Below are 17,312 nucleotides of genomic sequence, written 5' to 3' on the forward strand. Positions count from 1 at the left end.
GGTCACAGTCCATTTAGCCGGAGAACAAACTGGTAAAACTATTACCATATTGTCCAAGGTCACATTCTGAGACACATGACTGGAGCAGACAAGTGGAGACCTGCAATCTCCATACACAATGCACATGACGAAAGACAGCTGAGCATTTTTTATTGCCTTTGTTATGAATTTTTAAGATCCCACAAGTATGACGGCCTTTTAAGCAACTGCATCTATCATTTGGAATGTCATAAGCACTTGAATTACTGTGAGAGTTTCTGGAGTTAATCACAGTCAACAGAGAATAAATCCTAATGGTTTGTTGGGACCATGGCTCTTCTGTCAGTGCCGATCACATGATACACTTAACAATTTACATAACAAAGAGCTAAGTCATCTGAATTTTATTTATTTATTTATTATTGTGGGAAGCACATATAATAATGCAGCCCATTGGGCCCCTAGTTTGAGACTTTTACTTTATTAGGTGTATCACAATTCTCCAAATCCATGATTTAATTTGAGTTTTGATTTTAAGGTAACAATTCAATTCAATATTTTGATTTAGACATTTGTTTTTCAGCACTGACGACTCTGTTGATGTAAGATTATCGAGTCTTGATTTGTAAAGGTCAACAAGATTAAGATTTACATGTAATATAAATGTAAAGATTTACATTTTCTCAAATTTTCTTCTTTAAAAAGAAAATCTACATGGTTAAGTGTACAGCTGCTAAGCGACACTGTGTCATCACTGAAGTGTTGTTTTATTTACCAGGCGAGCTCCGGACACCACAAGTATGCAGGGATGGAGAGAAAAACAAAATACTGTGGGAATCATTGATTCTGCCTTTGATTTCTCATTAGTCAAACTGAAATTTCATTTTGATCGATTTTGATTGACTATTGAATACCCTTGTTTATATTAAGAACCAAAACAACCTGACTTAATTGTTTTACTGTAGCTATTGGTGTCTAACAGTTAATCTAGAGGGTGAAAGTCAGTGCAGCAGGGGAGAGGGGGATTGGTGGGAAACAGAAATGACCCACATGTGGAACATGAATTTATCTATCCATAGAGACACTGCCAAGGTCAAAGGGGTTCCTTAGTGGCACATGCAGCTCATACATGCTGTCAAAGTATGTAACAACAACACATGCACTGACAAAATAGTCTGACAGCAGCAGAAAAATATAGTTTATACATATATATTACACATCAATGTGTGATAGGACAATGAATGATTCAGCTGATGTTATGCATTTAAACCTATATGGACTGCAGCAATGATCTATAAACAGATGTTTAGAGAGCAGGTCCTTTTTTTGAGGTTTTTATATAATTTTGTAGTTTCTGACTACTGTTAAAATCTGAATATTCAAATTTTGGTCAAAATGCACATGTTTTAGCTTCCCAAGTCTTTCTAAAAATGTTTTCCCACATCACCTGACATAGATTTCTGCTTGATGACGCTGCTGTATATAAACCCCACAGGTTAAGAGATGGGAGGGGAGGGCATTAGCGCTCTAATCTACACCATCCCTTCATGCAGATGGAATCAACCTTTAAAGAGAAGTTTGTCTAAAGTGGGTCACCTTAAATTAAATCTTTCTCCTCTAAAAGATCCCATTCCAGTTCTAACAGTCACATTTCCCTCTACACTGGCAGACCCGCTTTCTGGAGGTGGTTAAGATGGGTGTAGGTCAGACAGAAGCCAGAAATTAGATCCCAAAGAGTGAGAGTTCCAATGAACTGAAAGCTCAAAGCCATAGTTGCTGTTGACTTTTAAAATGCAGGGGTGGGACCTCTAAAAATTGTGTTTTGTCTCAAAAGCGCAGACATATTACTGCCCTGTGCTCTATTCTTAATCAACTGTAGATTTATAAAATGTAAAACAGCCAAGATGTAAAGGATAATCTTAAGTGCTTTGAGCCAGACAGAACATCACTGGTTTATGTGAGCCAGATTGTGAGCCAGCAATTCAAATAATCGGAGATGAAATCAGTTCCTCTCTGGAGCGATCATATTCTAACCAAAGACAAATTGTGCTGCAAGACTGCAAAGGTGTGTTCTACTCACAGCTTATTAAACAGCACTAACTTGTAACTAACAAAGAAGAGCCTCCATGTTTTAGTAAAGGTTCAAGGGGACCCTTTATGTGTATATTTAATTTTTCTAGTTTTAAGAAATGCATAACCTCTTTGACCCAATAAGAGAAGGACGGAGGAGCACGTTGCTTCCATTTGAAAAAGATCAAACATCTTACAAGCAGTGTAGTGAAGGCTATGATCAGATAGTCTTTATTTGATAAAGGAGATGGGATTCTTTTGATGTCAAACCAAAGAGGTCTTAGACGGTCAACTGGATTTGAAACATATCACTAAATATGAAAATACTTATTCAGGAAATGAAGTGATTTGGACACAGCCAGAATTTATATATTCAGTCTGCTAGCAGCCATCCACATTGAGGGAATAATGACATAGTAAAAAGAGCTCTGCGTACCCCTTTAAGTTGTGTTAATCCTGTTTAGCAGACATAGACGATGTGTATCGATCAAACTACACCCAGAGTCCTGTGCCATTTTTAAATTTTCAGTGGAGTGTAGACTGGTGTCAATAATGAGCTCATACATCTCTGGGATGAGTGTGCATTCATGTCTAAATATGCAACCATGTATAAAGATCACACCTGCACAAACGGTTATCGCGCACAATTAAATATTGTTCAATGCACTGAAGTGTGAAACATCTCATATCACTATGAACATCTGCTTTATCAAATTTATAATCTGTGACCCTCTTTCCTATTCAACTCGGCCATTTTGCATCACTAAATCATTCATGAGTAAGACAAAAATGGATGCAATTCAATCTTTAGCTGGCATTTTATCAAACCAAATGTTGCAGAAGATAGAACTGATGAAGCGAATATGCCTTGTTTTACATCTCTGATGCCTTTTGTGAATGACATTTACATGCAGCTTTTGAAATGCAAACTGCCACTTCATAAGTTCTGTGACCTTTAAAGCCAGACTTGTTTGTTCCAATAAGTTCCTTCACAGTTCATCTTCAGTGTGTTACTGTTTAGGCTGCCTGCTGCCAGCTTTGTGCACTTCCTAGTTGGGTCTGATTTTTATATTTAAGTAGAGAGACACTATATATCTTTTCCTAATGTGTCAAAACACTTTTGACCACCTCAACATGTGGTTTAAGAAAGGTTTAGAGTTGGAAGAGAAAGAGCTAATACAGTACCAAGCCTAAGAGGAAACTTTTTTTTTTAAATCGCTATTGAAACATGTGACCTATAATAGCTAAAAAACATGGGAAAAATTAAAATCATTACAAACTGTGATGAATGTAAGAGGTTCAGGGCCACAATAATAGCAAGTTAGAGACTTTCCAGCTGTTGCAATACAATATTTGCCGATATCAGAAAAAATGTGCCATGATACAGTTTCAATTTGTTTCATTTCAGGGGTCTGCAATCAATATCAGGAGATATCATATGTTTTTCAAAATAAACATGTATCTTAAACATGATGATACAGATCAATATTTACACTTTGCATCCATTATATCGGATCATTGAATTGATACACTGATCCAGATCAATGTATCCTACACCCCTATTGAATATTCCTGTAACTTTGAGAAAAACAAATAAAAAGCTAAACTAATTCATATTCAGACACTCCAAAATCTTTCCAAACACAGAGACTAGATAATAGTGATCACAGGCCTACCTGAGTCCTGACTGGACTTGGACTCTGAGAGACTGACGGCAGAGGCGTCTCGTGACTGGTCAATCATGCCAATATTCACCTTGTGCTTGTAGGGGTCCAGGGCTCCGAGAAGACCCAGCACACGGATAGCCTGTTGGAGACACAGAGTTAGCAAACAACTCTCAACTAGAACACAAATCTAACAGTACAGATTATTAGACTATTTGGAACTAACAGGGATGTGAAGTATATTACATGAGTTTGAGATCTAAGAAGCCTCCAAGGATGCTTTGATACTTTTTTATGATTCCCCACTGGAATCAGCAGTAAGAGCTGTAAATCCAAGCAGACCACAGCTGCTGTCCTCTGCAAAGCAGTGAGCACAGCCATCTTTCAGGCCTACAGATAGAGAGTACCTGATACTCAAAAAGACAGATCTTTGGTGGGGTATATTAAAAAATATTACAACATACAAGAGCATAAAGCAGAATAACCTTGACTAGGTGCACAATTACTGTTGGATAACTGGCAAAACAGGATTTCAAATGTATTAAATAGTGGATCCGAGGGCCAGAGATGCCCGAGCCAATGTCCACATGCCACCCACCAGACAAAATGCTCTCTCTGAAACCCACATAATGTAACAGGCGATGGAATAAACTTCGACAATTATCACTTACATCACAGCTCACGACTCAGGAAAAAGCTTCACATAACTATGGAAAATGTGCTTGCCTCATACTGTATTCATTCACGTGATTATAATTCAGCAGACCAAGTCAACACATCTAAACAGACCATTATGTGTTTAGTATATGTTGACAGGTAAGGTTTCTGGCCTCATAATGAGTCACTGAATGACAGAGTTGGGTTGAAGTTGGCAGTAAGAAAACTGTGGGGAAAGTGAAGGGTTAGAAGCCAAGATGGAGGCACTGGAGCTCATGCATACCTCTCTCCTGATGCCCTGATTTTGTTCTGTCTTGAGGAAGTTGAGCAGCACCTCCAGAAGGGAGGGGTACTTGCGGTACGGCTCCACCACATAACCTGTACTAGCCACCTGCTGGCCCAGTGTCCACAGCGCCACCTGGTGAAAAGACAATGGCAGACTCATAAAGCACAATATTTAGAGTGGATTTCTCTGTATCATTACCAAACCTTTCTTGTGATACAATATATATTTTAAACAAAGAATCTACAAAATTACTTAACAGGTTTAAATAGAAACTTTATTCCCATTCATCCAATCAATTTATACTACTTTTCAGTCCCTTATTATAAAGCCGTTGGTTAATACCTTTGAATGATTCCACCCTGTGTCAGCTCTTAGCATACAATCCAGTTTAAACAGGAAATACCAGGAGCACAGTGCTCTCAAAATGCTTTCTGAGTGACTTTAAATGTTTCCAGAAATTATATCCAGTTATGTTTACTGAGGCTGACATGCATTTACTGTACCCAAGAAATAAATATTCTTCAGAACTTGGAGTGGTGCTGAGGACAAATGAGAAAAGAAATTAGAACCAGATGAAGCGATTACTCATTTTTGGGTTGTACCTGTCGTTTGGCCAACGAGGAGGAGTCCTGCAGCATGTCCATGATGATTGGAAAAAGTTCGTCCATCCACTTCCTCATCTCCAGTCCACTCACCTGGCCAAAGAGACAAAGGAGAATCAATCAAAACTCAGGAAATCTCGTAATCTGTCCCATTTTCAGTCACTAAGATCTTCTGACACCTAAAAAGGGACTGAATAATTACTTTTTACACTGAAACGACGAGCGATCCCAATCAATCTGAGGATATCAAACCCTAGCAGTCCATCTGTAGTCATTCTGAACCAAAAAAAGGAATCTGAGACAGATATTCTTATTCATCAACTATTCAACTTTGATGTCTCTGTTTCTCTGTCGTCGTAATGCACAAGTTTGTGTTTTGTGCTCTCTTGTGTTTTCGTTGTTGATTTTTGTGTATTTTAAAAGCCCATTTAGGGACGAATATTGCCAATTAGCTTAGGCTATAAATGCTGTGGTGTGAGGCATCAGTTTATGTTATATGTGTGTCCCTATATAAATAAACATTGAATGGAAGAATAAATAGCCCTTATGTGTAGAATTATGAAGCTGTTAGAAATTTTTTTAAATTAGTCTGATGTTTGTGAAATTTTCTGCTCTCTATGTGTTGCTTTCAGTCCATTCATCACATTATATCTCAGTCAGATTCAATTGTGTGGGGGAATGCAGTATTTACTACAGTGTCGTTTTTGATAATAACACTCAAATCTACACTTAAGAGCTTATTTACATCTTTTTTTCCTTTGTATTCCCTACATTTTCTGGTGTCGTCCTGCACTCGTTACTGTGCAGCTGGGCTTCTGTCTCTTCCTGCACTAGGTCAACCGTCAACACTTGGTCTAGCTGAGCATCTCCTGCACTCTTCCTGCCTTTAACTGGGTTCTCCTGACTCCTCTGTGGGGACACAGTCATGGCTGGGGCTCTATCCTATACTTTCTACCTCAGAAAAAGGAAAAGCTTGGATGGCTTGCATTAAAATTGTTAAAGTGGGGGAAAAGGTAATAATATGCATGAACTAAACAACTCTGCTCAGATTTACTGGGTAGAGAATCAATATGATACACAGGCTGATACTGTCTCTACAAAATATCAAGGAACTGAACTCTTGCATCCAGCCTTACCTGAGCCAACTCGCCAATGGTTGCGAGGACGCTAATGACCACACCAGGGTTGGGGTCTGGGTCTTTCAGCTTGAGGATGAGAGCCTGCAAAAGTAAAAGGTAAAAGGGTCACTTAACATAAAAACAATATTAATGGAGAAAACTCAGCTGCAAGGGAAGTGCAGCACTTGAACAGTTTACTGTCCGCACACTATAACTTGTAAAGGAGAGTTCAAATCTAAGGGAGCGCCGTACTTCACCTTCTCAAAAAGCTGCAGTTACAATCATGTTTTGATTTAGTGTCTAGATAATTGTGTTCGAGAGACTAACTCGAAATGTATTTTAAATACTTTCTATGCCATCACCTTTACATTAAGACGTTAACAGAGCGAAGCAGCAATCATCTATTGCAATCGAGAGTGGCTGAGCAACATACTCAGCAGTATGAAGCAACTTAAACCAACTCTGGGATGAAGAACATAGCTGCTCAGTCTGTTTGACCTCTAAACCTCTGTGACCACTCTGCATCTTGGGCAACAATGGCTTTATTTCCAGAAGCAGAGAAGCTTCTCTCCACTGTTGGAGACATACTGTCAATAACATCACAGTGGAGCACTCAGCCGTCTCATCATTTTGCTATTTTCATACAGGCAGGAGACTGTAGGATGTTTTCAAATTAACTCATTACTGAAATGCAGTTCACTTTTTAATATAAAAAGACTGTGGACCATTTACTTGGCAATTATGTTTCATGTTGTATTTCAGAGGAACCGGAGCAAGAGACTGAAAATTGTGCCCTTTTTTTATAAATTCAATCAAGAATATATTCTGAATCAAATCGGACAAAAAGATTTCCACCCATGTGCATCATGTTTACTTCTAAACTACTTCTCATGTTTTGGTGAGGACGGCTGCGCATGAACAATTGTAAATAAACTGCTACAAAATGACTGGCACCCCCTGGCTTAAAAGCCTAAACTTCTGCTGCGTGAAGATGCATTGAAATGCATCAGGAATCATTTTATCATCACATTGTTGCCTTCTGTATGCAGAGCTCCCTCTGAGAAAACAAAATGCTTTATCCCACTTTTTCACATATGCAGTGGTACAGGACATGTAAAAAAGACTTTGATGTGTAAAATTGGTGCAGCTCTCTCTTGTACATTCACATATTCATAGATTCAAGTCTAGTGAGCACACATGCTCCTCTGGTTCACACTCATACAACTTCACAATGAACAGAGTTGTACCTTGAGAATGGGCTCCATATATGGCCGTATGAGGCGGGGAGCGTTGGAGACGAGATGACCGAGCATACGAGCACTCTGCTCTTTGTTCCTACCGACGCCACTGTGCTCCAACTCTGTCAAGATCTGCAAAAACAGAGTCCAGTATAACACACCCATTCTTCCATGTCTGGAATAAATCTTAATGAGGTTAATTACTGTGTACATAATGGTGTTATGGAAGCTACACCATTATGAAAACCTTTACAAGGGGAGGATACAGGTCGCCATGGGGGTGAAGGGAGCTAGACACACATTAATATTATGTCTGCTGTTTCAATATTGTTTGTCCTACCTCTACTGAAATAAATTTAACTGAATTCATAATTGACCTTTACTAGATCTTAAAGAGGAATAGAGCTTTTCTACAGCAGCTATTTTGAAATGAAATAGTAGTGTAAACACAGATGTTACCAATAATAGTAATAAAGGTTCCATTCCATTCAGGTCAGACTTCATTAGTATCATTGATAATACCTGTGTTTACTCTACTATTTCATCAATATGAGTGCTGTGGAAAAAGGTCTGTTCCTTGTGTTTTAAGTTACACATTACACCATGGCCTTTGCTGCCCTCTAGTGGTATCCAATTGAAACAACAGAGGACAAACAATCTTCTTAAGCAGACCAATATTTGGTAAAAATCCAAATACCACATTTTATTTAACTTCAAGCCATGTTTAGCTATGAATTAAAACTCCTTAATGGGTAAAAAAGATCGTTTACACAATAAAGAAAACCAACACAACAAATCATGAAAACTTCACATATTGTGCCATCGGTCCTCTCTCCTACCTGGATGAGCATCTTGCGAAGGAAGGGCATGACAAAGGCAGGGTTCATGCTGCTGAGGCGTCCGATTGTGCAGATGGCCAGCTCTCTGATCTCAAACACCTCGTCGTTCAGTGCAACAAACAGTGCCTGCAAGTTCTCAGCCTGGGCGAGGTGAGCATCGAAACGCTCATCTAGAGATGCCAGCACACAGTATCGAATATCTGGATCTGCAGAAGAACAGGGATGAGAAAAAGTCAGACATTTCGAATTTCCTATTATAGCTGTTAACTGTTAACAGGTATTAAATACATATCCAATGCTACAAATCCAATTTCTTTTAATCAAACGCCAACTCATGCAAAATTGAGTTCTCATTAATTACTGAGACAATAATACATAATTATTAATTTTAAAAAAAATACTCAACAAATCCAAACAATACTACAGCTCCTTTGCTCGACTTTTACCTGGGTCGGTGATGCCGACTACTAGCAGCTTGCTGAGCACATCTGCAACAACCTGCACAGCGGTCTGGCTGACAACATGGCCGCTGATCAAGTGGATGGAGGGCGTAAGGAGGCGTGAGCAGGTCCGAGCTGCCTCCATCCGGATTTCCTTGTGTTCACTGTTCAGGAAGTGATCAGCGCAGTGGCGCACAAACTGGGTGAGGGAGTGTCCTGGAAAAGGGTTAGACAAAGTGTGAGAATGATCCTTGAACTGGGAGATGCATTTTTGAACATACATATTAAGTTTCAATTAACAATGACTTGCTTCATCCTGAACTTGTGGCCCTTTTGTGAACACAGAGTTAATCATGAATTCTATGAATGTATTTTATTATTTTACTTTTCCAAGTTTGGAACCTATCTAATTTCTTGTCACAGCATATTACATATGGTGTCGACAGCCTCTGCAGTAAAAAGTAATATTAATCCTGTCACACCGATGCACCCCAGATTATGTTTACACATGCTAAAATTTCTTTTAGCTAAAACAACTTCTATGAGATTCCTCATCTGAAAATACTATGCAATAACTCAATCTGAAAGGGAAATTAGCTCAAAACAAATAGACAAGTCTTACAACTAACTAGTATTTTGATTCATTGGTGTGCTGCCTAAAGTTCTATGGATTCAGTCCAGAGAGCAGCTGGAAACACAATAAAACACAACTGCACCAGCCATTTCTGCAGTTCTTACAGACTATGTGCTCCCCCTTATGGCTACAAACTTGTATCTGATGGTTTATGACTTCAATTTAAAACCACAACATATTTTCCAACTTCACTGAATCTGCAGGATGTAGGCACTGAAGCATTTAGTCCATCAGTTATTTCTTTTCTTGCTTCATGATTTTTAGGGCTGTAATGTCACTACCCACACTTAAAATCATCATTTTTCTGTACTGACAGAAACTAATTTAAGATCAATGGAGATTGGTGCACTAGATCAGAACTGGGGGTCTGTGAAAATTCTTCACTCTTGATTTTTTTTTCTCCCTGTATTTCTTAATGAATAAATTTAAAAAATAAAACATGATAGTCCTGCTTTAAAACTGTCTTTTGCTCTTACCTTCAAACTCAAAGCTTCCCAGTGTGCGCAGGGCCAGTGTGATACTGCCTACGTCACTTGCCTCAGGGATGTTTGTGAGGCTTGGCGAGGCCAGCTGATGAGCCAGGCCTTTGGGCATGCCGGGGTGACGCAACGGCTTGTGCATCAACACCAGGGAAAGCATCTTCAGTAGACCGTCCTGGATGTCCTTCTTCAACTGGGGGATTTGACGGCTCAAATCATACAGCACAGCTGTCAGTGCAGGACTAGATGGACAAAAAAAAAAAAATCAATATCATTATTGCTGTCATCTTCAGATGAGGACAAATGGGCGTGTTGTGAAATGTTTATCAACAAATATAACTTTAAACATTACCATAAGTCAGTTTAAACTCTGCTACTTGTACAAACCAAAGCCAACAATCTAATTCAATCTATGGAAAACTCTTGTTTGTTGAATTATTTAGCTCATGGTAAATCTATTCTGTCGTACCTGAGGCCCACAGCCAGCATAGGCTCCAGCAGCTCCTTGATGTCTGGTTGGATGCTGGGACCCATGGCTCTGGAGAGCATGCTGATACAGGTGAACACAGTAGCATCCACCTGCATGGTCTTCTGCCTCCTGTACACATGAAAAACCATGTCCCAAATTATTTTTTAACAGGTCTACCACATTGGAATTACAACACAAAATATAAATTCAAGCTTAGATTTAGTCAAAATTAAACAAGCCCCTGGAGACTGAGGAGGGTCTCCTCTATTATAGTACTATCAAAATACTACACTACCGCAAAACTAGAATGATGCTAAAAACATGAAGCAGCAATGATACAACATTATGAGACACAAAGATAACAAAAACTGTGTAGTAAAACTGTAACTACCAAAATACAACAGAATATTAAAAGACATATAAAGTCAGATTTTCTGAATATGGAGGAATTAAATTTTCAGTACTGTATGAGGAGACAAAAAACTGTTTTAGGTTTTTAAGTTACTGACTTGTGTGCAAAGTCCTTTGGTGGCAGTGCAGCCTTGATGATTTCAAGGACCTTTGAAAGGTACGGCTGGATTTCTGCCCTGACAGCCACCACCAGCAGCCCCAGGGCCTGGAACGCTGCTGTCCTCTCCTTCTCTTTCTTCAGACAGCCCAGCAGGTAACCCATAGTGTCTGACAGGTACTGGTCTGCACAGTGGATGGAACAACCACAGTGGTTACACACAGATATGGGGCTTTGTGGAGGCCACATCAGAAAAATCAACTGACTGAGGAACTACGAGCATTTTTTTACGGCAAAGTCCATCAATGTCAGTAAAGGAGACCAAAAAGGACTGGTTATGAGCTGTTTACATATTTTGTCCATACCAGCAAAGAAACCAAGTAGACACAGTGATGGGAAAGGATGAACGGCTGTATGTTATGGTATTAAGAGTCAAATGCGTCTTGGATTACATTCAAATATTAACTAGCCATACCTGTAAAGATATGTGGCTGGAAGGCAGCCAGGCGTGGAAGCAGGTTGAGGATGGTCATCTGGATCAGAGGGTTTTTACTGGTCCTGTATTTCAGCACCCACCGACACACCTGGACAAAGCACATAATGTGTTAACTGTCATAAATCTGATGCTCAGAACAGTAGTGACCTTGTGTTGTTGACCTTGTGACAAACAAGCATTATTTCCAACATTAAATTTAAGCTTCAACTTTTTGACTGCTCATTTATATTCACATTTACCGGTAAGATAAGTTACTAGTTAACATAGTCATCATATAAACCAATTTAAACTTGGCCATCATCAAAGACTATACAGTAGATGAAACTCTTGGACAAATCTAGTGCGGGTAAAACTAATTTAATTGTAAAATGAAACCATGTTTATTGTTTTCAACTTTTTTGTTAAAGATACTTTCTAACACTTACAGATCATTATTGTATTAAGTAGGTAATCTAAGACTTCGCAGCCCTTATTAGTAAACAAAACAGTGCTGAACAAACAGTACAATACACCACTGGTTCTCAACCAAGTATGTATAGAAAACAATTTGAAAAGACACATTTCTTTGTCCTCACTTATAAATAGTAGGCTACTTAGTAGGCCACACCTTTGTGGTCTCTCAAGCTCTGTGATAATGAATAACTAAAATTATTTTGGTAAGGATAAGTGTGTATAAGCCGACTCTGTTGGGTTGTCAAAAGAAAAAATCTAAGGCTTATGCAACTGTGGGTTCAAACTCAAAGTGAAATTCAACTTTGACCACAAACTAGTGAAACATGAGCTTGTGACACAAGATATAGTCTACAGAAAAACACTATCAGGGTCTTCAGACAGTTTAACAATCTAATCATTTTGTGTTGGGTGTGGTAAATATTTTGAGGGTCGCAGTACTGGCTTATTTTTTTTTCTGGTGGACTCATTAACCATATCAGCAAATAAGATGACGTTCACTGATGGTAGTGGCCAATGTTTATCCGTTGTGTGGCATCATTTTTGTGCTCAGTAAATGTTGTGCTGATTATCTGCATCCAAATGGGCCCAGGATTTCACAATGTGTACGTCCCTAAATTACACAGAAGAACTGCAGATTGCAGATTTCACTGTGGGTAGCACAGCACTGACTTGATGACTAAAAATGCAATAAACATGGTGGAAATTTTTTTTCTTACACCAAAATAAAAAACTATTCATTAACACACGAAAATTGGCAGATTAAGTAATTACCAAAACAGCTGTTGCATTCTTGGAAAAGCCAGACCTCTGCTGAAAAATCTACCTGATCAAATCGCTCCTCCATCAGCTCACGGCAGTAACGACTCTCCACTAGTGAGCTCTTGGCAGGTACAGGCGTTGCTCCAAAGGTGAGGAAGCCTTGAGGCGTGCTGTATCCCAGCAGGCCCAGCAGGGCATTGGACTGTGGTGGCTGTACCGACTGGAAGCTGGTGAAGGGTGTGATGTGGCGGGGCTTGGTTCCAAAACCCATCAGCTCCTTGCAGTACTTATCATGGACCAGCTGCTGCTGCGTGATCTCCTCCATTTCCTCACGCATACGCTGTCATAGAGACAAGACAGTGAGAGGAATGTTTTGCTTGTGGACGCCAGAATGTTTCCACAGTGAACACAGGCCTCACCTCTCCTTCCATGCTGCTGATGCGAACCAACTCGTTCAGGATCAGAAGAGCGCCATGGACCCTGTCGTCACGATTCATCCCTTTCTCTTTAGCCAGAGTCTCATCGAACCCTTTTTCTGCCTCCTCAAAGGTTTGCTGTCACAGAAAACACAAACACTCAAGTTGCCTATTACAAGGACAGAGGTTTCCCTCGGGTAAAAACAATGTGCACTGAGGAAGTACTCGTCTTGAAGAGCTCTTACTTTGTACCACTGCGGTTTCTGCATTTCCTTGGTCTCTCTCTGTGTGGTGAGGATGAGACAGGCTCGCAGTGCAGATACAGCCCCTTCACGGATGGCTTGCTTGGGGTCCCATACTGCGTAAAAGATGTTGTCAAAGAAGGGCTGCACTTGCTGGAAGAAGAAGGTGGGTGCGCTCACAGCCAGCTCCCTCAACACCAACACCTGGAAAATTCAGAAATTCAATGGCTGGTCATTAACTGCCTTCCCTTGGGTTTACTTCTTTAAAAGTAAATATACAGTATATCAATACAGAGCTTCAACATTTTACTCAGCAGTTATTATATTAATCCAGGGCTGCAAAGTTCAACCCGTAGAACTGATAAAATGTGCAACTGGAAACACATTTTATGTGCACTGCTGCACATTTAAAAGGTAAGTTTGGTATTTTTCAACCTGCACTCCATTTTGCCATGCTTTTGTGTCTAAATGACTACAGAGGACAACAATTTGAAACCGGTCCAGTATTGAGGGAGATTGCAGCAGCAAGCAGAAGAAAAACAACACTACAATGCAGTCTCTCCTGCCAACAGCACTTCGTCAAAGTAGTCCCCTAAAAGTGCAAATTCTGCAATAGAACTGAGAGCTGTGAACCTTAAGATGTTGTTACTACATTTAGCTGAAACATTATATGCAATGTAGAAATGTGAGGATGCCAAACCATACATCACTAAGTAGTGCCAAAATGAAGCAATACCTACTGATTGTTTGTAAATTAGAAAACAATGAAAGAGAGGGTGGAGACAAAAGAAGGTGTCTCAACAGCAGTACATCTTTGACATTCACCATCAAACAATCGAGTTAAGAAAAAGATGTAATCACAAAACTGCAAAACTGAACAGATTCCCGACTAAAGGACCTGTGAAACCATCAATTTGCTCTGTTTGTTGTCAAGAAATTAAATAATCAAACAGAAACTGGCAAATCAAAATTTTTTAAAAAGTTAATAGCAGAATTCATTTATTCAATTAATTCAATTTATTTGGGTGGCCTCAAATGTTTTCATTCTTCCTGCCTTTAAGAGCTTACACGGAAAGCAGTCCACGCTAGCAAGCTGGAAGATCCATCACAAAAGAAGACTAATGATTTAATCATTCTTTCTATTTTAGCATTATTTCCCATGTGCATAGTGTTTTCAAAACTGACTCCTCATTGCATTTGAGAATAACTGCAGACAGGATAAACAAGGCCAAAGTACAAGTGTGTCACAGAAACATTTACTAATCAGTCATATCTACTGTTCAACAACTGACAGCTCAAGTACATCCATATCTTCTTCTTTGGAGTGAGTCTGGTAGGTGGGACAGCATTTTATTGTAAGCTGGGTTTGGATGTGTTGATTTGTGTTTTTACAAAGACAACAAGTCAGCAAGTTGAGTGCCACAGCGTCAAACCCCAAAAAGGACACTGGCATTTTCATTTACTTGCAAAATTCATTATTGTCACTTGGACAGCAATTAGTGAGCTCTCCATCCAGAAAAAGTGTCAGTGGCCACAAATGTGCCAAGTGCAGCCTTAGAAAGAAAACAAACGGCAACAGTGCAAAGAAACAATTATGAGTCAAACTGTCCTTGGCCCTCATCTCCAACACACACAAACAGCACCAGGATGTGGTAGTATTTCAACAACAAACAATACAGTCCCTGCTCTTTGCTGTTCACTTACTGCAGCATGTCGCCTGCCCTCATTTCTGTCTGCTCCCAGCCACTCCAGGGCCCTCTTCACCTCAAACTCCACATACTCAGCAGTGAAGGTGTCCCCTGCCATAGACAGGTGGCCCATGGCTTTAGAGGCCATCTCCATAACCACAGGGTCACTGGAGGGGAGCAGGTTGCGAAGGTAGTTGGCAAAGCGGCTGATCCTGGTGGCATTGCCTCCCTCGACTCCGATCAAACTCACTGGAAGAAGTTGAGAACACACTATATCATGCATGCACAGTGTGTATGTAAAGTATTATACAGATAATTGTGACAAACACCCAGGGCAGTAACTTATCTCAAACTAATTCCACCAGACATTAAGTAGATCCAAAAATCAAAGTGAACTTTAAAATTTGGCATGTCAAAGTTCATGGCTTACCGATGGCAAGAATCCCTCCTTTCTTTTCATTCACATCAGAGCTGGAAACCAGCTCAAATATGTGGTGGTTTAACTCATCATAGAATGTAGTGGCTTCATCTTGGCTTAACTGCGGATAGCATAAAACCAGTATCATAAAAAACAGGCAGTAAGAACTGCAAACTCTACAATATCTAGATTTCTGCACATTTCATGTTGCCTAACATGTATAACCAAATTAAAGTGTGGATTCATATCCACTCCTGAAACAGTGTAAACAGCTGATCATGCTCCAGCCTTTTAGGGCAGATTTCTGTTACATCCAAGTTTCTTTTTTCTCTTACCTCTCTGAGTTCTGTAGTCACATAGTGCTGCAGATCTTTGGCAGATTTTGCTCTGGTGTCTTCATTTCGACTCTTCAGCCCACTGACAAACTGTTGCAGCACAGTGGCTGTGCCTGACATGATCACCATTTGGATGGCCGGATCTGCAAAAAGACAAACAAAACAGATATGCTTTTATTAAAGGTTTTACATTATCAAAACAAATGTAACAAGTCAAGTATTGGTACATATACCATGCCTTTGGAAGAATATTTGTCCTATTTTTCTAAAATAATTCTTTATTGAACAAATTGCACATCAATCAATTTGCCAATAAAAAGCGTGAAAAATTCATACATTCATACAACAACAACCACAAAGGAGGAGTGGAAAAAATCTAAATTAAACAGGCATAAATTTAACTACAAAAAATGTAAAAAAAATAAAAATAATAAATAATAATAATAATAATAATAATAATAATAATAATAATAACATGAATGCAAATACAACACGTTCACATTCATAAAACAATGCAAAACATTTGCACAAAAAGTCAATATTGATCATTAGGACTGACATGCCTAAAAGATGGTTTTCAGGTTGAGCTATGCAAAAAAAAGATACAATTCATATTTACTTACCATCCTTAAATTTCTTAAGGAAAAGTTTTGCAGGGTAAAACTTTGTAACTGTATACCTTTAAATTAAGCATCTCTAATCTTTTGTCAATAAAGTATGTGAGGCAGTAACTAAACTTAAGCCAAGAAATATTTTGAGCAAAGTTAATCAAAAATGCAACGAAATAAGGCTTTGTGGTAACACTGTGTAACAGTGAGCTAATAGATTTGTTATTACTCTTACAGGATGTTGAGAATCAAAGTCTCCTACAAGGGGTGTCAACAGGATTAACCTAAAAAACACAAGTTGGATTTTAAATACCTTTACACAAAATCACAGACCCATTAAGAATAACACTCATTACCACAGCAAATTCCTTAACAGTGGCAAGAAAACTGAAATAAAATGTGAATTCATCACTGTTGGTAATGGGACAGAATATCTGTCCTGACTTTTTAACTCAGGTCAACGTTGATGTTAGCTGACGCTGTAGCTAGCTAACATGTCTGGTTAGCTCGTGAAACAAACTGTCAATCTTGCTAATTAGCAACATACCAACCAGAGACGTTGCCATAAGATGAAAAAAGACAGCATCCTTTACAACACTAGTACAAAACTGACATGGTATAGGTCAGGTACAGGGTATTTCAAAGCCTCAACTGTATCATGCTCGTTTTGTTTAGCTAACGTTGGCTAGTGCTAACGTTATGCTATCCAATTTAGCAAACCGTTACAAGATAGTAAATTCGCTTTTGTAGCACTTACGTGTTTAATTTAATATGTCGGCCACTTAATTGGTATTCGGCTCTTGCAGAATATCTCTCATTTTACGACTGCCGGGCGGGCATGGGGCAATGCTAGCTAGTTAAGGTATCTTTATGTTGAGTTGGACCGTCTCCAGCAGGGTACATACAGTAGACTT

The 17,312-nt window shown here is 39.2% G+C and overlaps 1 protein-coding gene across 1 annotated transcript in view; it reads right to left on the bottom strand.

The window, feature by feature from the left end:
* Nucleotides 1–17,312, bottom strand: part of mtor (mechanistic target of rapamycin kinase) — a 107,218-nt gene extending 89,906 nt beyond the window's left edge. Inside the window, exons 1-18 of the mRNA XM_084721693.1 lie at nt 17,156–17,312; nt 15,791–15,933; nt 15,468–15,576; nt 15,054–15,286; nt 13,353–13,553; nt 13,111–13,245; nt 12,756–13,031; nt 11,459–11,567; nt 10,985–11,168; nt 10,476–10,604; nt 10,004–10,248; nt 8,900–9,109; nt 8,454–8,659; nt 7,624–7,746; nt 6,395–6,478; nt 5,259–5,351; nt 4,654–4,788; nt 3,726–3,855 (exon numbers count right to left, since the gene is read on the bottom strand). Coding sequence (XP_084577819.1) covers nt 3,726–3,855; nt 4,654–4,788; nt 5,259–5,351; nt 6,395–6,478; nt 7,624–7,746; nt 8,454–8,659; nt 8,900–9,109; nt 10,004–10,248; nt 10,476–10,604; nt 10,985–11,168; nt 11,459–11,567; nt 12,756–13,031; nt 13,111–13,245; nt 13,353–13,553; nt 15,054–15,286; nt 15,468–15,576; nt 15,791–15,919 — 2,731 coding nt within the window. The 5' untranslated portion in view covers nt 15,920–15,933; nt 17,156–17,312. The remainder of the gene's footprint in view (nt 1–3,725; nt 3,856–4,653; nt 4,789–5,258; nt 5,352–6,394; nt 6,479–7,623; nt 7,747–8,453; nt 8,660–8,899; nt 9,110–10,003; nt 10,249–10,475; nt 10,605–10,984; nt 11,169–11,458; nt 11,568–12,755; nt 13,032–13,110; nt 13,246–13,352; nt 13,554–15,053; nt 15,287–15,467; nt 15,577–15,790; nt 15,934–17,155) is intronic.

Source organism: Lutjanus erythropterus, chromosome 6 (genome assembly GCF_056507025.1).
Source record: "Lutjanus erythropterus isolate fLutEry1 chromosome 6, fLutEry1.hap2, whole genome shotgun sequence".
Taxonomy (NCBI): domain Eukaryota; kingdom Metazoa; phylum Chordata; class Actinopteri; order Lutjaniformes; family Lutjanidae; genus Lutjanus; species Lutjanus erythropterus.